This window comes from Neolamprologus multifasciatus, chromosome 16 (genome assembly GCF_963576455.1).
Source record: "Neolamprologus multifasciatus chromosome 16, fNeoMul1.2, whole genome shotgun sequence".
Lineage (NCBI taxonomy): Eukaryota > Metazoa > Chordata > Actinopteri > Cichliformes > Cichlidae > Neolamprologus > Neolamprologus multifasciatus.
The window spans coordinates 5,536,172-5,558,522 of record NC_140454.1 but is presented as its reverse complement, the minus strand read 5'-3'; the positions used below and the strand labels follow the sequence as shown (position 1 = coordinate 5,558,522).

Here is a 22,351-nt window from a genome sequence, read left to right as displayed (position 1 = left end):
ATGTGTATTTGTTTGGGAAGCAGCCAGCCGCCATGCCACCCGGGTAATGGAGGAAATGAGTGCGCCGACTAGAGAAAAATCAACCGAGAGCATGACCGAAGAGAAAACAGATGATGGTTCCAATGCCGGAGAGATTGTCGAACGGAAGAGCCAGAGAAGTTCCGTAGTGTGAAGGTATTTCGGCTATTTCAAGTCTGACAAAAAACAGAGTAGCGCCGAAAGCAAGTGTGGAAATACAATAAAGCGGTGCATGCTCAATCTCTGACTGGAAGCGCTAATTCGTCATTCAGCTTTTGTCAGACTAAAGTAACTGTTAAAACTGTTTGAAAAGCTCAGCTATACAACAAGGAGAGATTGAGAATTTCCTTTTAGTTCTCAGTTTATTTGATATTGACAAAAGTTAGTCAATTTTGTCTGTTCTTCTGTAAAACAAACTAAGATTTATTTTTAGAATTAATATTTTGTTTCTAAGTGGAATTGACAATTTAGTCTGTTTTGTTTGTTCTATTTTAAAACTTAAACGCTTTAGCGGCTGCCTTTTGTGTAGTTTGCAATATTTGCCTTTATTTATCTGAAAAAGTCTCATGTTTCTTAAGTACATCTACCCTGTTGAACTTATTATGGGAAATAAATATTTAAATCAAAACAAGCTGCTTATTATTTCACATTTTACTTGCAAATATAGTTATTTGGCTTATATCGTGATATATATCGTTATCGTCTGAAATGAAAAAACATATTGTGATATGAAAAAATCTCATATCGCCCAGCTCTAATTGCTATTCTTAAGTCCTGCAAAGTTTTCCCAATCATCAGATTGCAGGGTTTTGGGGGAGTTGTTGCATCGATTTAGATTTGTATCTTTTATTTTTTTTTTAAATTCTGTGCTATGCATTTGGGCAACGCAAGGATCTAATTGCTCATGTCTGCAGCATGTAAGGTTCCTGGAGGTTTGGATTTGCATTTTGCAAAGAAGATGGCAGCCCATTCAGTTAGCTCTAAATTTGCCCAGCTAATGCATTTGCTGGACAGTGGGTTTGTCTGGGTTGTTTCACACTTATGCACACTTCTGATTTCTGGGGCTAGAACAAAGACAACGCAAAATTTAGTTAACAACCTTGACGTTTCAGGGGCTTTCACACATAAACACCAATTTGTTTGTTTTTATCACAGCGAGTCAATTTGTCTCTTACAAATATAACATTCAAGAAGATATTAACCACACAACCTGAGGATCATCAATTTATGTACAGTATCTGCTGAGCTCTTGGTTTTTCCTCCATTGAATACTCAGGCTAAAGCTTCTGTCAGAGAAAAATGGTTGGCTGTAAGCTCAGGATGGGTTTTAGGTTCTGGTTGGAAAACCAAAACCATTGTTCTTTTCTTTTTCCTCAAGTGTAGCTGGAGGCAGTAGTACTGGTGACACGAATTACATGAGTCTAGACTTTCTTTTCAGCTCTACTAGTCAGAAGTAATGCTTTGTAGGACAACACAGAGTTTTGGGATAACGCACATGCATGTACAGAGGCACAACAGTCGTCCACTTTGTGGGATTGTCCTGTCTGTTGAGGGGGAAAAAACCCACAAAGAGGGCTTTCTCTGCTCTATTTTTAGACTGAAGGACACTGGGAGCGTTCATTTTGCTGTGACACAAACGTGTAGAGGCTGAGATTGCACTGCCGCTTAAATAACAGGATTATATTTTGATGGCTGGGATGTATTTTCTGTCTATTACTTTAATATTACTTTAGAAATGCAATGTAAACTCCTCAGCATGATATAAACAAAATTAAAGGCGGTGATTATGAAGAAATATAGAATTTTATTCCAGATTTAAATACTAACCAAGATCTAACAGAACCAGATGTTTAGTAAAAGTCAATTGTGGTTTTCCAGCCTTAGTTTGGTGAACCAGCTCAATGCATCACTATAAACCTCAAGTCTCCAAAAGTTGATTCTGTTCATCTGGACGTAACGGTACGTCCAGATGAACAGAATCAACTTTTGGAGATTTATTTTCCTGGATGATTGAGAATGCATCAAGACGATATAAACCTCAAGCAAATAATAATAATGGGTTCAAAGCAGATTACAGATGGAGCAGATAGTGATCATTAAAAACTAAAGCAAGGGCAGGAAGCTGGACGTTACGGGGCTTTTATGATCCTGCTGCACGTACATGTTGGCTGCTTACACGGTTTTCTTGAGCCAGAGAGTGACAGGACTGAACTCTTGGCCCATCAATCTCGGTAATGGGGAATTAGACCAGACACAATTCCTGGAAAGAGGAGATTGTGGAGGGGGGGGGAGAGCAGCAAGAGGATGGGAGGTGAAGCATGAGACACAAGGTAATAGAATAGAAAGATGATGAAGAGATGCAAAAAGATGAAACGGCTCATAAGAAAAAGGATAAAGGTGACAGAAGAGCAGAAGACGATGAAATGTTCCTGTCCATAAAGATGCCTTCGGAGGGTTTGTGATATGAAATAATTTGGGGTAGTGTTACAGGCTTTTACAACAAATCTGAATACTTACGTAAAGAGGTTAGCTCTGCGAAACAATCAGAGATGGTGCTGAGCCAGATCAGATGGGAGTTGCTGGAGAAATTGTGTGGTGGGAGGATGGAGACAGCGCTATGGACAGACAGATTGGGGGGGACGGGGGGACGGGGGGGACGGGGGGTGCAGGAGTGAAGGAGAAATTTGTAATGAAAGTGCAGATTATTGAAATTGACCATCGGGAGTGAAAACAAAGGGATAAAAGAGGATTTGGGAGAGGACTGAGTGATGGGCACTTTGTTCACCTCCAGTCTAGAAAAACGACACCCAAGCTACCCTTGAGGGGAACTCCCACTCTGGTTACATTACAATGCACTTTGACATTAAGCCTAGCGGTTGAATAGTAAACACATCAGCCCTTCCACTGCTTCATTTATGCATTCTGGTTTCCTGAAAATGCTTAAATGTCACTTTGGATTACAAGCTAAAGCTGAGTTCCCCCTGAAGGCATACCTATAACCATTGAGCACATAAGCTAGCCTGACTCCATCAGCTCCAAGCTAATAAGCAACAAAAGAAGAAACTGTAGACAGGAAAAATGCATCAACAACTGAGGTGACCCGAAAGGTCTGCAAAGCATTTGTCTTGTTGGGGCACAAAGAAAGACCCTCAAAAGGCAAGACAGGCTATAAGCTAGCTAGCCCCAGGAAAGCCATTAAAAAGTGAGTTTGCACTAGATCGTAATCCTCCCTTAAGCAGTGTTTTAATGGCAAGTACACACCCCTAACCCAACATGGACGACCCCTGCTACTGACTGCTTCCTTCCTGCTTCTTTCATGTAGGTCAAAGGGGGTTGTACAAAACGAGTCTGTGTTAGGAAGCAGCCCAGAAATTGATTGCTGTAAAAACGGAGGGTGAATTCTTCAAAAACAGTAAAGAGTATGCCATGAAATTTTCTTTTTTCTTTCCTCACATTTTCACATGTTGTACTGTGACTGAGAATTTTATATTCCCTCATCAGATAACCTTGATAACGAAACAATACCACACCCTACCTTCACAATAATCTTGAGCTTGGATTTGGTTGGATCTTGACTATAAGGACACTTGAACTAAAGTAGGGCTGCCACAAATGATTATTTTGATAGTTGACTAGTCACCGATTATTTTTTTTCAATTGGTCGACTAATCAGATCATCATCCATTGAACGTAAAACATACAGCTTATTGCACTAGCAGCATCTGATCTTATATAACTATCATTAGCTTACAGCTTTAAGTGTTTAAGGTATGTGCTAACTAAAAATAAAGACAAGATGATAGTTTATTAAATTTTAATGAAATTTGCAGATTGTTTCAGTGAAGTTTAATAAACTCCTTGCTATCTAAAATATAACAGGACACCGGAGTAAATTCTCCAGCATCTCACACTTCTGATAATCAGCTGTCTGCTTGATGTTTATTCAGCTGTGTAAAAACTGTAACTTTAATCTCAGCCAAACCGATTTACTCAGGAACAAATAAAATACTGAAAAAAGCCAAACAATAACATTTTGAATTTATCTAAGTGACTTATATAAGTTTAACCTGAGTAGCAAAAGACAGCGATGGGTTTAAAAACGATTTGACGGAGTCCGGTGTTCTCACGGCTCTAGTTAGCCTAGCCCCCGGCTAGCTATCGAGCTAGTGGGTAACAGACGTCTCCGAAAACGTCAGAGCGCTTTTGAAAATATGTGGTGTCTTGATAAACTGAGCAGATATTTGAGGTTTACACAGCTACATTCTCGCCTGAAAATATTTTTAACGTTTATTTTGTGACCCAGAAAGAATAATAAGAGTAATATTAAAACTAACTAGCTGCCACCATTGTTGTAAACTGAGCAGGGCTGCGCTATGAATTCTGGGACAGAGCTTCTTCTTCTTCTTCGGGTTTTAACGGCAGCTGGCATCCTTGTACATGCAGTGCTGCCATCTTCTGTTTCAGTCCGTTATTACACTCTTAAATCCTACTACTTATTCCTGCGTCTTTTGTGATCTTACAAAGCTTCAAACGACGCGTCGACTATTAAATTAGTTGTCGACGATTTTAATAGTCAACGTAATCGTGACTAGTCGACTAATCGTGGCAGCCCTAGACTAAAGCAACATCTGAGATCAAGCTGAATGTGACCTTGTAAGTTATTACTGTTCAAATCCCAAGAACTTTTATGCAGCTTTTAACAGAACTTGACAAACTTCTTATGTTCTGCAAAATCCCTTTTCTGGTGATTGCCTAATGCTAAAACTCAGAAACTAAATGTTCTACATTTAGAGACATTAATCTTTGGCCGCCAATGCCAGCTTCTATTTCTTGCAGTACATATAACCATCACGAGTCTAGACAATGATGTAAGATTGATTTGTTGGTGGTAGGGCTGTTCGATATAACGATATATATCAGATGACGATATAAAAACGTCTATCGTTTCATTTTACGCTATCGTTTGTTTCGTGGTGTCGCAAAATAAACTGTTTACGGCAATATTTTTTTTCATGGTTTTCATGGTCACTGTAGTGGCTACATTAATTTCTTAAAGTTCTCTTTTTCTCTTATATTTAATATAACCACACTACAGACGGACAAGCGCCTGGTTTTTATGCATTGTCGGTAACAGCATCGCGTGTCCGCTTGTTTATGTTCCACATAAACCTTTCACAATAAAGCTCAAGATCCTGTTGAGACTTTTCAAAATAAACTGAATCACGTGAAAGAGCAGATTATTTACAGATGAGAAGTAAAAAAGACGCCAGGTGCTAAAAAATAAACCTTAGACTCAAACGTTAGAACAGGCTGTTCCCCACGCCGTGTAATAAATACTCACAAAGAAAACGGCGGCTGTTACAACCTACGTCTGAAAAATGTATTGTTTCATGCATCTGTTAAAACATTCGACTCCAGCTACATGACGCACAGCTGGAAACACTTCCGGCAAGTCGAGCTGCCCGAGATTCACAGAATTTACAGAGATTGTTACATTTTTGTGATTTATATCGTTATTGGGACGATAGAATTCTTATATCGGGATATGAGTTTTTGGTCATATCGCACAGCCCTAGTTGGTGGAGGCCTGCAGTCCCATGGCAGTAAATCAGTTAAAAAATGTCTACCCTTTGTTTTAATATACTGTGTGCATGTGTCATTATTTATGACACATGTTTGATTGTTTGCTGCCCACTTAAAATTAAAAAATGAATTAAAGGGAAAAGACTCCCTTTAGAGATTGCCGGGTTTAGGTCTTGATCAGTTAGACTGTAGCCACTTTGACATTTCAGATGTTGGGAGCCTGGCTTGACTGTGATGTGCGTATCGTGTATCATTACAGTCGACATGTTTGTTTTACCCATCCTCATCTGCCAGCGTTTGTAGAGGGACTCACTTCTCTCTACTCATTTCACTTGATGATCATTTTAATGAAAATATTTGAAGTTTCAGCGACATGTCTGCCTGGGTGAATGCAGAATGTGTTGTTTACTTGTTTGCTGTGTGTGTGTGTGTGTGTGTGTGTGTGTGTGTTTGTAGGAATGAGCAGGCATCAGGCCTTTTAATCTAGGGTGTGAGATGCAGCGGGGGATCGTACATTATTGATTTATTGCGGCGTTTTGCACATGTTGCCCCTCCTGGCGTTGGTGTCCCTGAGGGCCAGGGGCTTGTAGAGAGGGGGCAGTGAGCCCTCGCTGGAGGCTATAAATATTTTACACAGCCATTTTCATTTATATAATGGGAATTATCAAGTCACTAAATCTAATTAGAGGGAGGGTGTGAAGATCAGCACTACTTCCACCTCCTCTCCCCACCCTACATTCAGTCACTGTTTCAGTGCATTTACCAGCTATATTTTCAAAATTTGTAGATAAAAAGATTATCATTTTAATTGTAAACTTTTATTCATTGTGATCTACAACTTAGTGATTTGGAGAAATAATCATATGATGTGATTTTAACCATCCAAACGATTCAGTTGTATTTCAATGGAAGCTTGGTGTGGTGTAAAAACGGCAATGCTCCATTCAGCAGTTTTATGTATGGACCTCTCTAATGTTGCTGGGACTGAATGGGAGGAAATCTCTGCAACCAGTTTCCAGAATCTGGAAATCTTGCAATCATTCAACAAAGCTGGATGCCATCATACTGATGGTCATCATTAGTGATGCACTGATATACAGTATCTGTATCGGCCAATACTGACGATGTTGACTGACACCAGTGGCAGATAGTTTGTGTCACATTTATTGTGGGCTGGCAAAAAGTAAAAAAAATTCTCAAAATTGATGCATATAATGGTTTCAAATAACTTTCAGCTCATCCACAGACTGATGAGCTAACACTGTGGCGAGATGTATATCTGTCTATTTGCAATTCACAAGAATTACTAATACAATAGTAATCCGGTCGTTAAGTGATGACGTGATGAATCCTACTTCCGGGCCTAAAGTAGTCTGCGTTTAATATGGCTTTTGTGTTGTTAACATGTTTAATGTTTTGTATTTTCTTCTATCTAATCTCAAAAAGCTCCTAAAACAGTCAGTGATCACTGTTGACCTCCCTCGGCTTTTATTACCGCTAATCATTTATTTAAGCTCAGTTTTTAAAACCTTAGGATGTAACTACAGCCCAGCCCATGCAGCAGTATATGAATGACTAACCTCGTATTGTGGATGGATTATCTCAGTTGTTCTCCTGGCTGAAGTTTGGTCCTTTTACAGCATCCTGTCATGCGATTACATTTGTTCCTGACCACCGAGAACACTCACGTTAACTTTTATCGAGTGGAAAAAGAGTTAGCTTGTTTATATTATGCTAACATAGCTGTGTCGCTAGCAGTCACGTAGCACATCATTATATACCAGCTAGCCAAACTTCAGTAACCCTACAAACGTCACTGCTGTTTAGTTTTCTGTCTTCATTTATGTTGGAAGTGATAACAGAGCTGTACGTTTTAATTTGTTTCCAAAACCCCGCAGTCAGGACATGCTATATTGTATTTAGATAGAAGCTAGCGAGCTAACTTCCTGCTAACTTCTAACTCCGTTAAATGTCTTAAATTCCGTTTTCATGGATGCCTGGATGTTAAACTCAATTGTTACACCTGGTAGAGCAGAACGCTGATCATTTTATTAAAGATGAAAGACTTTAGACAGTTTTTCAACTCTCAGTAATGCCATAGTGATCGTTTGATATATGGACCTGCAGCGGAGTTTAGGCCCAGACACGGCTAGTGACGTCAGACTTAACGACCGGATACAATAATACTACTATAGTATTGATCAGAAATCCATCAAACTTACTTTACAGTAAATTCTCACTGCCTCTCCACTGATTAGTACTCAGATCTAACACAAACACATTCTCAATATTGATACATTTAGTTATACATAAAATAATAAAGAAAGAACTTCATGATATAAGTGAAATACATTAGCTGGGGCCTTCCAATCCCCATTATGTTACCATTAGTAATATAGTTAACGCTCACTTTCACATGGTTTTGAACAAGGTTAATTTGTCCCAGCTGTGACTGTTAGTGAGCCTCCTTCTCAGGGGTTAGTTTGTGCCGCACAGCCAACCAAATGAAGCTTACTGTAGGGCCAACCAATCAGGTTTTACAAAGAAACCAGTAAGAGGTGGGCAGTATAGCCTCAACATTTTCCAGACTAAATTTTAAGAAAATTAGCAGTTATATTTCTGACAGTGTAGGAAAAAAATACTGAATGCTTTTATTGACACTCCGCTTTCAGGCAGCAGCATTTATAAGTAAATGAAGGATTACTTTTCCATCCTTGTTACTGAGCTACTGTTACTGATGGCATACTGCCTCATATAAAGTGTAAATCTAATGAAACAAGGTGCCTGCAGCTTTATTTTATTATAGTGATATAATGCTCTGTCAGTAGTATTGCAAGTGACACAGCACAAGTCAAATATAAGCACAAACTGTTAACTGGAAGGTTTTAAGTAGAAGCACAAAATTGCTGCTGAACACTGTTATTACTGCCTAAATTCATACTGGTTATCACAGAAGGTATGATATGGGATGACCCTATAAAGGATATATGTGATGGGAAAATTGTATGTTGTGGCTCCACCACAAATTTTGTTTGTATTGGTAACCAATGGTAACCAAAGTATTATAATAATAATAATTTGAGGGAAAAGGAAGAAAAATCCACCTTTTATTTTCTCGCTGTTTCCTGAGCTGGAGGAAAGTATTCGATTTGTGCTGCCCTTCACTTTTTATTCTTGCTCGGATGTATTTTTTCTGCATCACTGCAGGCAAAGCGATATCTTCCATGCTATCCTTTCCCACTTAAGACCACATCAGCCCTCATTACTGTGTAATTTCCCTGCGCTGATGTATGGATTTTTACTGTGAATCCATAATACCTGACTTTGAGACAGAAAATATAAACAGCCATTTGAACAAACCCGAAGCAGAACACACTAGTCATTAATGTGCTGAATAAAAAGAGGTGTGGAAGAACAATGGGTCTAGGAAAGCAAAACGATAAATGGAAAACAGGTGAGGCAGAGGTGAGGAGATGAAGCTTGACAGAGGGCAGGTGTTAGATGAGATAAATGGAAAGATCACGCATGATGATGAAGCGCTGAATGTGGCAGCGTAGCCCCCGGTTGCCTTTAAAGCCTCTGTTAACCAGCTTAGCTACCAACAGCTTTTAATTATGGCTGTCTGAGAGTGTTCCTCCCTCACACATACTAACAGTCAACAGGTGGGCTGTATTGCGTGGGCAGCCTGAGCCTGTACACACTAGCCTACTATTTAGCTGTCACTACTTGTTATGAATAGCATGCAGGGACTGGAGGATGCTGGTAAACACTGGAGCTACAGGCACACGGGATCCATTTCTCCAGAGTCTCCTTAGATGGAATCTTATTACAAAAACTGATATAGTATATAGTGTTTCGGCTCATCTGCAATGCAAATAAATATTTCTGCTCTCTGTAGCTCCACTCAACTTTATGGATCTTTCTCTTCATGGCTGTTTTCACACATGCCCTGCAGACCTTTACTTTTCTATATAATATAATAATCTAATATTCAACATTATGCACTACATACTGTACATTAATGCCACTGTTTTGCACGTCTCAACCAACTATATATTTTATTTTATTGTTTACTCTATTAAATTTGTAAAATATGTATACACACACGTAGAAAAACATATTTAGTATACACATCCAGTAATGCATATACTATTATATATTGTACATATATTTATTAGTCTCAGATTTAGCCATTCTTATATTTGCTTGTTTTACGTTATTTTATTTTTGCACAACTCTGTTGCTTGTGAAGCTCGCACACAAGAATTTCACTCACATGTACTGTACCAGTGTACCTGCACATGTGATGTGACAATAAAAGTGATTTGATTTGATTTGATAATACCTGACAGAGATGTCCCTGAGAAGACAGATGCCCCGTGTATCCAGATTGGACAATAAACTGTCTTTAACCTTCTTTAAAAAGCCACATGAACCCCATTGTTTTCTGTTCTTGCTCAAATCCTAAAGCTAGGAGATATACATTATATCGGTAATATGATTTTTTTTCAAGTGTTGTAACAGATTGCCGCTGTTACCTTATTCAGTTTTCTGTTTTCTTCTGTTTTTTTGTTTGACGTTGTATTTACTAAAGAATGTCCAAATAACAGACATGCAATTTTTATTTGACTTTTCCTCCATGATGTTTGCATGTTAAAGCCTGGAGCCGTGTGACGACACACACATGCTAGTGTGCTTTGAAGCAGACAGTACATAGTGAGGAAGTATTAACAGAAGTTAAAACAAAACAAAACAAAAAAAAGCAGAAATAACAAACATGGGAACAATTAGTTCGATTAGAGGATCTGAGTGTTGGTTTTGATTCAAGCCCTAGTGCAGGTAATTCTAAATTCGCAGCTGAATACCAAACAGACTATTTCTAGTAGTGTCATGTGGACTCTATACTGGTCTGTGCTACATTAGAGAATTTTCATGTTTGGTCAATGTCACAACCTGATTCTCCAGGCAAAGTCCAGTGTTCATTTGTGGTAATGGTGTCTGGTCCCATATTAATGGCTGTCAGTCAAGATATCATAAAAAGCTGTCCCCAGAGACATGCTGATCATGTGGATGGAAGTCATAAGGTTAATATTGTTAACAGTCAACATAAACAAATCCATGAGGTGTCCTGTTGCAGTCAGGCATGATTTTCTACAAAGAGCTACTTTTGTTGTCGACCAAGTGAAAGCAAAGGGATCTTCCTGTGCCATCACTCAAAGCTGTGCTTGTGAAATTTACTCATGAATTTTGTCAAGTTTACATTAATAATGTATTTATTTATCATAGCTATTTAACTTTAAACATGTTTGTGTCGTAACAAGTTCAAGCTGGGTTTCAACATGTTGTCTGACTACAACAAGCTATGTGACTGTTAGCGCACACACTTGTGTGTACTTAACGGGAGTCCTGTTTAGAATAGACTATAATGAGTTTATGACATAGACAGTAGAAAAACGGACACGCTGATTGCATAAATCTAATTTTGATGCCATGACCTGAGCGTTGTTGTTGCTGCGTGTATGTGGAATAGGGCTGCCACGATTAGTCGACTAGTCACGATTACGTCGACTATCAAAATCGTCGATGACTGATTTAATAGTCGACGCTTCGTTTGAAGCTTTGTAAGATCACAAAAGACGCAGGAATAAGTAGTAGGATTTAAGAGTGTAATAACGGACTGAAACAGAAGATGGCAGCACTGCATGTACAAGGATGCCAGCTGCCGTTAAACCTCGAAGAAGAAGAAGTAGCTCTGTCCGACTCCCAGAATTCATAGCGCAGTTTGCAACAGTTTCCAGCTAGTTAGTTTTAATATTACTCTTATTATTCTTTCTGGGTCACAAAATAAACGTTAAACATATTTTCAGGCGAGAATGTAGCTGTTTATACCTCAAATATCTGCTCAGTTTATCAAGACACCACATATTTTCAAAAGCGCTCCGACGTTTTCGGAGACGTCTGTTACCCACTAGATCGATAGCTAGCAGGGGGCTAGGCTAACTAGAGCCGTTAGAACACCGGACTCCGTCAAATCGTTTTTAAACCCATCGCTGTCTTTTGCTACTCAGGTTAAACTTATATAAGTCACTTAGATAAATTCAAAATGTTATTGTTTGGCTTTTTTCAGTATTTTATTTGTTCCTGAGTAAATCGGTTTGGCTGAGATTAAAGTTATAGTTTTTACACAGCTGAATAAACGTCAGCTGATTATCAGAAGTGTGAGATGCTGGAGAATTTACTCTGGTGTCCTGTTATATTTTAGATAGCAAGGAGTTTATTAAACTTCACCTAAACAATCTGCAAATTTCATTAAAATTTAATAAACTATCATCTTGTCTTTATTTTTAGTTAGCACATACCTTAAACACTTAAAGCTGTAAGCTAATGATAGTTATATAAGAGCAGATGCTGCTGGTGCAATAAGCTGTACGTTTTACGTCCAATGGATGATGATCTGATTAGTCGACTAATCGCAAAAATAATCGGTGATTAGTTGACTATCAAAATAATCGTTTGTGGCAGCCTTAATGTGGAACACAAAGATGTTATGTGTTTCTCTAACATTCAGACAAAAAGTTTTATCAGCTGGAGTGAGTCAACAGTAACAGAATAGACTGTGATCAGTAAACGGCTGAGACCGCCTGCTTTATCTGTTAACATAGCTATCAGCGAGAAGACATGGCATGGTTCTTCATCAGTTTGTCCCACTCTCTCTGTGTCACACACAGACACACACAAATACAGATGTTAAAACAGCTCTTGCTCACATGCATACACACAAATCTACAGCTGGAGTCTCGTGTACAATATAGTGAACACTTTAGAGTTGTTTCAGGTATTTTTTTTACATCGTAGAGATTTCTCTACGAGTCAGCCTGTTAGAATGTGGTGGTGTTGGGCTGTTTGTTGTTTTGTTTTTTACTGTAACTTCATGTCTTTGGACTACTGGTCAGACACAACTTTAAAAAAACATATTAGTCAGTGATAACTTGAAGTCGATATCTGCACAATGCGAGAAATAACACAAACAATCATTTTAGCCTCGCTTGTTTAACGTCGGTTTAGCGTTTTCCTCTTTTACTGTTGCCTGTCTGTTGAACCGATGAGCTTTTCTTTCATCTCAAGAGAGGACGATCCTTTCTAGGCCACCCTGTCAAGTGTTAAAATCCCTCATTAGGACGCCCACATGGCTTTTTAGAAAATGACATTAAAATGTGCCACTGGGATGTTGCTGTGAGGTATTATCATGTGGAATACATGGTGTACAGCGTGTGCACGTCATATGCCCCATATGGCTGCACTCTCATACATACGCACAGATGTCAGTCTTGTTGTTAAACGCATGCACACACACATATACACACCACCATATGGTAGTGTTCCCATGCTTTCCCCGCATCTACTGCACAAACACTGTTCCCTCTTCAGACTTCTAACACACTTCATTTTTCACAAGCACATTATCGATACATTAACATGAGTAATTATATTTAAAGTAACAGCTACACAGTAACAGTGTGAAAAGCTATTTGGGTCTGAATTCCTGTTTATCCAGTTTAATGACAGAAACTTGATCAAAAATGATTGTGGTGATCGATAATAGTTGAGTAAGGGTTTGGTGTTAAAACTGAGGCCTAGTCAGTGTAGCAAAAATCCACAATCTTGTGCTGCGGTCAGCCCGACAAAAATGAGGTAGCTGGTTATGTGTCGCAGCTGCCCCCTAGGAGCTGTTGGGTAACGAGTCTCGTAAGATCAACCTTGGATGCAATGTCAGACCAAGAACATTAAATGATGCCCTCATTTTCAAAATTACTTGAATTGGGACCTTTTTTTTTATTTCTTTCTGCATGTGATAGGAAATTCATTGACATTAAGAGTCAGTAACCCACGCCCAGTCTTTGTGTGTACTGCTTTCAAACTGGCGCTTTCACAGTTTCTGATCCATCAGCAGTGTGGTTGGGACACAGTTCTGGCATGTGGACAAGGCTTACGGGAGTGTTAGCTGCTGTGACTGTGCAACATGCTGATGCAAAGGATTCTCCTGGTTTTGGTGGGAGTGTTGCCATCGACAAGAAAAGTAATTCAGTTGTTCAGATGCCAGAAGTGCACAGAGGCTATTGGGTTATTTATCATGCTTGTAGCTGAGACATTGTAGAGTCAGAAATGGAGTGTGTAAATAGTGAGTATTTAAATAAAAATAAAATAAATCCATACAGTGAAGCAGCTGCTCATTCTTTGAGAGCCATGCTGTCCTACCTCCTAGAGTCCGTACTATCTTAGAGGAGTCGCCTAAAAAGTGTGGACTGCAGCTGAGTTGTATGTAGTTTAGCACAGTGTGGGTTTTTTTGTTTTTTACAAGAGAGGAACTCACTTTGCTGTGGAACTTAATGGGAATTTATTAGTATCTTTGCAGACAAAAAGATGCAACACATTACAGGACGAGAGGGAAAAATATAGAGAATAATATACACACTTTAGTGTGTGTGTGTGTGTGTGTGTGTGTGTGTGTGTGTGTGTGTGTGTGTGTGTGTGAGATAGAGGTTGGGTAGAGTGCTTTTGGTTTTATCTGCAGAACAATTGTGTGTGTGTGTGTGTGTGTGTGTACCCACTGTCTGTCGTATATTTTTCAGGTCAGTAGAGCTGTCTGTGATTTCTTATGATTGATGCACTCAGTTCACCGTAGGCATCATCTCTTTGTCTTTGTGTGTCTCTAAATATTTACACACGCACACCTTACTAGTTCCTTATGCAGCAATTTTATACTTGAAGTGCATTTTATTGCTTCCGTCTCAGTCAACATCGTTGTATTCATTTATACTTCAGAGCTGATGCAGGATTGACAGAACTATGACAATAAGAAAAACTCCATATATGAGTTATTGGATAGCATAGTGAGCAAGCTAGATACAGTTACATTCTATTACATGTAGTTTCACAGGGGTTACTGCAAAGCAGACAGTTGTTAAGGTGGCTGCAGTGTTTGCATTTCTGGGAAGGTATAATTAAGCGATTGCATAGATTTCTTGTAGTAGTATAAAACGGCATAAGACTGGTAGCAAGTTTTTACTGTATCATTATCGCTTTTTCATCTCCTCTGTGCCTCTCTCACTCCCCTCTCACTTTCTGCCAGGGTTACTTGAGGACAGTGCCAGTTGGTGATTGGTTTCACTGCAGAGAGGGTTTCATACTGCGGCACAGGGCATTATAATGTATTGCACCTCGAGTGGGAAGAGAGGAATAGATGCACACCAAGACAAATGTGCGATTGCATATTTATGTGCTGCATATGAGTAAGAGTTCATTACTATTAAAAGTGTCTGGAAAGGATTACTGTAGGGCAGTGGTGTGGTTTTGAGGGCTGATCTGATCTCTGGGTTTCTTAGTCTTTTAAAACATGTTACTGTGTTAAAATTTAAAATGAGGTGAAATTTCCTGAATTCACGCAGCGATGGCTTGTTTTCCTTAGATATCTGTCTGGGCTTTTCTTATGAATAGCACTGCATCATAACTCATTGAGGAAGTGATGCATTCTCCAAATTATTATGGTTGTTTCTTGTGCAAATTTCCACTCTTCTATGCTAAAGCACAGATGTCCAGTGAACCCCAAAGATCCAGAAGAAGTGGTTCTTATTGTAGTTTGAGTCATTGTAGTTTTCACCGAGTACCCCCCCCCCCCCCCTTTACATTACAGTTAAATCGGAAACCTAGTGACAGGTCTTGGTAAAAGTAGAGTGAAAACTTCCTCTATTCAGTTTATGGGAAGAAGGATAAGCAGCGTAAACAGGCTGCACCTAATATGGAAGCTGGCTGTGTGTGTGTGTGTGTGTGTGTGTGTGTGTGTGTGTGTGTGTGTGTGTGTGTGTGTGTTGGGAATATTTATAGAAGTCTGACAGGGACTCACACACAGCTGCACAGGCAGTCCCACCAGCAGACTGTGGAGCCTCAGATCAGTCCAGTTTACTTTTTTCCAAGCTGCTTATATTTGCTTTCTTTCAATACAGTCTTTAGATTTTCACACGTTGTTAGGAACTTTCACATCCTGTTTTTAGCAGTTCTGCTTCCTCCACACATATATTTAGATATATATTTAGTTTTGTTTTTTTTAAATTTACACTTAGGGTTCCCTTTTTTTTCTAAATGTAATATATTAATTTCTATTACATTACATTTAAACTGTTAAATGTGTTGCAGCTTCCTGTACACGCTTCCTTCTCCTTCCCAGTTATATAGCACTTGTGTTGGTTATTTAAAATCACAGATTCTGTAGAGTGACCTCTCGACAGTTTCTAGATCTCCTTTGCCACCTCTTATTTCAACTCAATGATCTCAAATTAGAATTTACTGAAGGGGTTTTCCAACACTCTGCATTGCTGTCAGTGTCACAATGGTTACAAGGTGTGGATCATCTTTGACCAAATACAGTGGCCATCACTGCCTTTATGCTGCATCATGGTCGTCTGTGGGAAACGTTCAAACCACATAAATCAGGTTTTACATGTTCTACAGTATAAGTCTTCAGCTGACGCTAGGGCTGCCACGATTAGTCGACTAGTCACGATTAGTCGACTATCAAAATCGTCGACGACTGATTTAACAGTCGACACGTCGTTTGAAGCTTTGTAAGATCCCAAAAGACGCAGGAATAAGTAGTAGGATTTAAGAGTGTAATAACGGACTGAAACAGAAGATGGCAGCACTGCATGTACAAGGATGCCAGCTGCCGTTAAACCTCGGAGAAGAAGAAGCTGTGTCCCAGAATTCATAGCGCAGCCCTGCTCAGTTTCCAACAATGGCGGCAGCTAGTTAGTTTTAATATTACTCTTATTATTCTTTCTGGGTCACAAAATAAACATTTAACATATTTTCAGGCGAGAATGTAGCTGTGTAAACCTCAAATATCTGCTCAGTTTATCAAGACGCCACATATTTTCAAAAGCGCTCCAACGTTTTCGGAGACGTCTGTTACCCACTAGCTCGATAGCTAGCCGGGGGCTAGGCTCACTAGAGCCGTGAGAACACCGGACTCCCGGCAAATCATTTTCAAACCCACCGCCGTCTTTCGCTACTCAGGTTAAATATATATAAGTCACTTAGATAACTTCAAAATGTTATTGTTTGGCTTTTTTTTAGTATTTTATTTGTTCCTGAGTAAATCGGTTTGGCTGAGATCAAAGTTATAGTTTTTACACAGCTGAATAAACCTCAAGAAGACAACTGATTATCAGAAGTGTGAGATGCTCGATAATTTACTCCGGTGTCCTGTTATATTTTAGATAGCAAGGAGTTTATTAAACTTCACCGAAACAATCTGCAAATTTCATTAAAATGTAATAAACTATCATCTTGTCTTTATTGTTAGTTTGCACATACCTTAAACACTTAAAGCTGTAAGCTAATGATAGTTATATAGGAGCAGATGCTGCTGGTGCAATAAGCTGCACGGTTTACGTCCAATGGATGCATGATCTGATTAGTCGACTAATTGCAAAAATAATCAGTGACTAGTCGACTATCAAAATAATCGTTTGTGGCAGCCCTAGCTGACACTCGCAGAACATGCTGGCAAGCTGCACAGCTATAGAAACCCATGCCATGAAGCTTCTGGTGCACGTTTTTTCTGCTGATGTTAATGCCAGAAGAGTTTTGGACCATTGCAGTTAAGTGTGCTTTTCTGCAATACACACTTCAGCACTTGGCAATGTCACTATTAGGGGTGGGTTTTTATAATTGATTTATCGATTAAAATCGATTCTGGCTTGGATTACGTAAAATCGATTCATTAAAATCCTGAATCGATTTTTTAATACAAATTTATTTTGCCCGAAATGCCAGAATCTCTGGTGAAATCTCACAAAATTTCAACAACCACCAAACAGCTAAAACAGTAAATGAGAGCAGGAACACGGATTCTGCACAAAGACTTAAACACACAGCGCAGCCCGCGGATCAGAATCAGTTAGATGTCGAATTTCTCACAGTCGGGGCTGAAAGCCGACAGCTCGCTGATTCTGATCTGTCGGCGGGTCCGCGCTTTGTGTTCACGCCCTTTATGCGCTGATTGTAAAGCTGTTAGTTTGATGTCTCTCCAAACAATATTGACCGAACCAGCAGCAAAAGAAGATCCAAACTACGCTTCACATAAACATCGTCATGTATTCACTCTGACTTTTACTGTTTTGCTTCTACCATGATGCACAGCTCTCTCTCTCTCTCTCTCTCTCTGTCTCTCTGTCTCTCTCTCTCTCTCTCTCTGTCTGTATGGTTTTCTGCATTATTCGCTTGCTTGTTACGCACAAGTCTACCGTTGTTTACAGCGCTATCGGCCGACTTTTTTTTTCTTTCCGTTTTATATACTTCTGAAAAGAAAACCTAATTTCTGCCATTCAATGCTGAACAAATTTAAACTTTTTAAAATTATGCAAAATGCAAAATGCTTAGCCGTGTCTCTAATAAAACCGCTGTAACTTCAGAGGTAATGTTCATGCGTTGATTAATGGTTTTCTTTCGTTTTTGATGTACTGCAGAATATTTTTATAAAATCCCAGGCCAGGAAAAATCACCTTCATGTGTTTCTGTGTTTTATCTTCAGCTACTTTGACACAAAGGCATCTGCTGTGACGCTCACACCTTTGATAAAGTCTTGCGTCTGTCAGCTTCCTTTTTATAGATACAAAAATATGTAACTGTACTGATCTGAATTATAATATTTCTGACTGTCAAAATTTCCCATATTCAAATCGAAGTGAATCGAATCGAATTAAATCGAATCGTGGATCGAATCGATTCAGGACCTTGTGAATCGGAATTGAATCGATTCTAGAAATCAGTGACGATACCCAGCACTTACAGTGGAATATCTGAAAGGGAGGAAATTTCACAAACTGACTTGTTGCAATGCTGGCATCCTATTACAGTACCACACTCGAGCTCTGTGAACTCCTGAAAACGACCCAATCTTTCAAAAATGTTCGTAAAAGCTGACTGCATGGCTAGATGCTTGAAAACTATATCCCTGAGGGTTACATCCCACTGAGTATGTCTGTCTTTTATATATCGTCCGTGTTCAACAAGTAGAATTAAGTAAACCATTTACTGATCCATTACTTGTGTTTCACAGATCAATGTGCGCGTCACCACCATGGACGCTGAGCTGGAGTTTGCCATCCAGCCCAACACAACAGGCAAACAGCTCTTCGATCAGGTAAGAGTCGCATACTGTAAACACAAAGATGTAAGTGTCTTATTTTTAATTTATTCAGTTTTAATCTTAGATTGTGAGGACCAAATCTTCTTCTGCAGCTAGAAGGGTTCAAAATGACTTGTACTGTTAGAATAGACACTACAGGTATTTTAGACTATGTGACCTACTGAAAGACTCATGGATTACTAATGAAATGCAACACTGAAACTAAGTGCTGGTGCGTGTACCAGGGTGTGCTTGGCTGGGTTCGGGTTGGTACTGGTTCTGTACAAAGAAAACATAAAGCACTCTTTGTTCAAAAGAGGAGCTTTCAGGAGTCAGCAGATGGGTGGAAGTATTGTGTGGATGGTGTGCATAACTGTGTACGTGTGTACACTGTTTGGGAAGTAAAAGGGCAGCTTTCAGTGTCGTTTCATGTCAGACTACAAAGGGTTGTTGGGGTTGCGGTGGAATACCGCGAAGACAAAATGCGAGAGAAACACATTTGTTTTCTGCTTTTGTTGTCATGTTCTGTACAACAGCAGGGGAGTAAGGCTGTGTGTTTGTAATAGATCTGTTTTAACAGCAGAAATCAGGACTTGTTGCAGTCTAAAGCTGCAGATCATATCTGTAGTATTTGTGCAACATACACACTCAGTGAAACTGTGGTTTTGTTTTTGTATTTGTGTGTTCTGCTTCCTGCTGTGGATAGCTGAGCAACCACGTTCTGTTTCAGAGCTGTCTATGAACGTGCCTTTGACCTTTGGGTGCCAGGATCCATAGAGAAATCAGACACACAAACGGGTTTTCCTAACATTTGTTATGCAGTTATTTTTTACTCATTCATATTCTGACTCTGATCAGCTCATCTGATTGTTTGAAAGGATGATGACAGTTGGTGGTTGTAGCTGACTCGTGGAAACCACTGAGAAAGATGCCAGCTTCTGTTGACACTAAACATTTTGATCTTGCAGGAAATGCAGGTGTGAAACTGCGTGACGTTGGAATATTAACACATTAGTTAATTTTGTAGTTAACATGAATTGGCTCTTTTGTTTGGCGACTTCACAAAGTCTCCACATCCGTTACTCTCTAATATCGCTTTTCTTTTTATGAAACGCACCAAATCTGAACGTTTCAGCTGCCTGTGCCTATGCATCGCCATAGCAACCAACTGTCAAATGCCCAGTGATTTGTGTGTGTGCGTACACTTGCGCTGCATAGTACCGAATCTGCCAAAGGATGCTTGTTTACAGTCAGCGTACAGTGATATGTGTGTTCAGTGTGTTTGTGTTATATTCACGCTCATAAGAAGAAAACCAAATATTCATTTGTTTGAGATTATTTTGGTTTTAAAAGCGACCGAAAGTAAGCAATAGACGAGACGCCTTGCAGCTTATAAATGAACAAGCCGGTGGGGATAAAGTATTGAATGATGAGATCTTGTAACATGTGAGTGGCTTATATTGCATTGGTGTGGGATATTTTGGCAGGTTTCAGACATGTGAATGAAAACACTGATTCTTTGTTCTGCAGGACTCAACAGAGACCAAACAATGACAGGTCTCCACAGGGCTACATTCAGTAGCCATACAGATGAGCTCCTTGTTGTCTCTAAAAAAGGAGGTAGCACCACCTTGTGGTGAATTTGAGCATTTCACTAGAGCTACTTGAGAAGGCTTCAAACCAACATCGGCTAATTCTTATTAGTACACACTTAAAAAAGCTTTAAAGATCAGTTATTTACCTGACCCGAATTCTTAATATCAGTGAGAATTCTACCCTTCACACATTATCGCACTTATTCAGCTAGAAATAGATACGATGGTGGATATTTGGAGTAATTATTGTGATTATGTTACATGAAAATACAAATCTTAATTGTTCCAAAATGAAGATAGCGCCTGTCTTTTCTCTTTGTTTTCCTCCCTTTATTATTTCAAGGCTTGTTATCGCCGTGTTGTCTGTTCGGGTAATTCCCATCATTAAGGGCAAAGCTGTTAAGCAGGCAGCTGAGGTGTTACAGGTGTATGGATTTAGCCAATGTACAGTCAGAATTCCTAGAAAGAATTCTGCTAGTTTGATAAAATAGGTTTGTTCAGTCCAGAGATGCCTTCTGCTGTAACTTTGCTATATGTAGGAAACGACCTTAATCTTTATTTGATGGATTTGTTTTGGTGATATTTACTTATTTTTTAATAAGAAGAAATATCCTAAAAGTTTGAAAATTACAGTGTTACAGTAACCAAAGTGTGGAAAAACAACTTTGCACAATAAAAAGAAAACCAAACCTCAACTGGTACTAAAAATGTTTTTTTTTAACTATTAAAAAGGAGCTTTTTTTGTGATCTTCAAAAAAAAACAAAAAACAGGTTTAAAGTGGAAAAGACTTTGTATCTGTTGCTGTGGCAGCGGAGCTGAAATGAATGTTAGACAAAGTGTTCAGCTGCTTGTTGTAAATGGTGCAGAGCGTGGTCTGGATCCAGTAAATAGCCACAGTCATTCCACAGAGGAATCCAGTGTGATGATTCAGACTGGATTGGACCCATAATGACGGCAAATTCCCTCATGAGGATATGAATGCATTCCAACATCTAAAAGGACATGCCTTCATGTTAGACCACCTCTCAATTACAGCTAGTACAGTCCCTCCACATTTCAAATTAGCATCCACAAGAAGTCCTGAAACCACACTGTGGTCCAGGAGTGTGGCAGCATCTCACTACAGTGCTCCATGAAGCACACCAGTCTACACACTGTAGTACTGTGCAGTATTATAGTCTTCGCTGCAGGCAGCAGAACTGTCTGAGGCGATCAGCTGATAAAGATTGTCTGTACCAACCTCGGTCATGGAGATGCTGACATGGTTTCTTTTTGTAGGACTCAGATGTAGTTTTTTTTAAACCGTCCGTCATATAAAGTGCGATTGATATGCATAGCAACAACTGACGTGCTTCAGGAGCTATATTTCTTCTGCATCCTTTATAATCTTCTGCCATGAAAACTGTCCAGTCTCTCTGAGATCCATTAAATGCAGCATGGCTATGTTACCTACAGTACAGGAAGTCACATGTCCAGAAGGCAAATGACATGCAGCACAGTTTTCCCCTGTGCTGCATGTCCTGATTCATTCGCAGTGGTCCAGATTCGCATGAATGAAGTGAGGGCTTCATTGATAAAGAGGCTGCAGAGCTCACGATAAATGGCTCACTCAAACACACACACAGGATGATAAAAGGCCACAGCATGATGGAAAAGCTTTCAGACAAACTAACCCAAACATGTAAGCCTGTGATGGGTGATGATCACACTCGCTTGTAAAACTGCCTGTGTGAGCAAATGTCTTTATCTAGCCTGAAAGTATGAGAGTCCTGCTCAGAGGTCCAGGCAGCTTGATCGTCTTTCCCCGTCTCTGCTGCACTCATCATTCCTCCCCTCTCATCCCGAAGTCTCTTATCCACATAGCTGTCTCCTCGTACCGCAGTCCCACTGGAGGCCTGCTCTGTGTAGGCGTGTGTGTGTGTTTGCAAATGTAATTGATTGTACCGTTACCATCGCAACGGTGTGGGT

General features: G+C 39.5%; 1 protein-coding gene and 1 long non-coding RNA gene across 2 annotated transcripts in view; one reads left to right on the top strand and one right to left on the bottom strand.

The window, feature by feature from the left end:
* The window catches only part of LOC146500090 (uncharacterized), a 193,876-nt gene that overhangs the window by 2,293 nt on the left and 169,232 nt on the right, over positions 1-22,351 (bottom strand). The window lies entirely within an intron of this gene.
* LOC146500098 (radixin) overlaps positions 1-22,351 on the top strand; it is a 52,871-nt gene that overhangs the window by 16,966 nt on the left and 13,554 nt on the right. Inside the window, exon 3 of the mRNA XM_085135492.1 lies at positions 18,719-18,802. Within this exon, the coding sequence (XP_084991618.1) occupies positions 18,719-18,802 (84 nt within the window). The remainder of the gene's footprint in view (positions 1-18,718; positions 18,803-22,351) is intronic.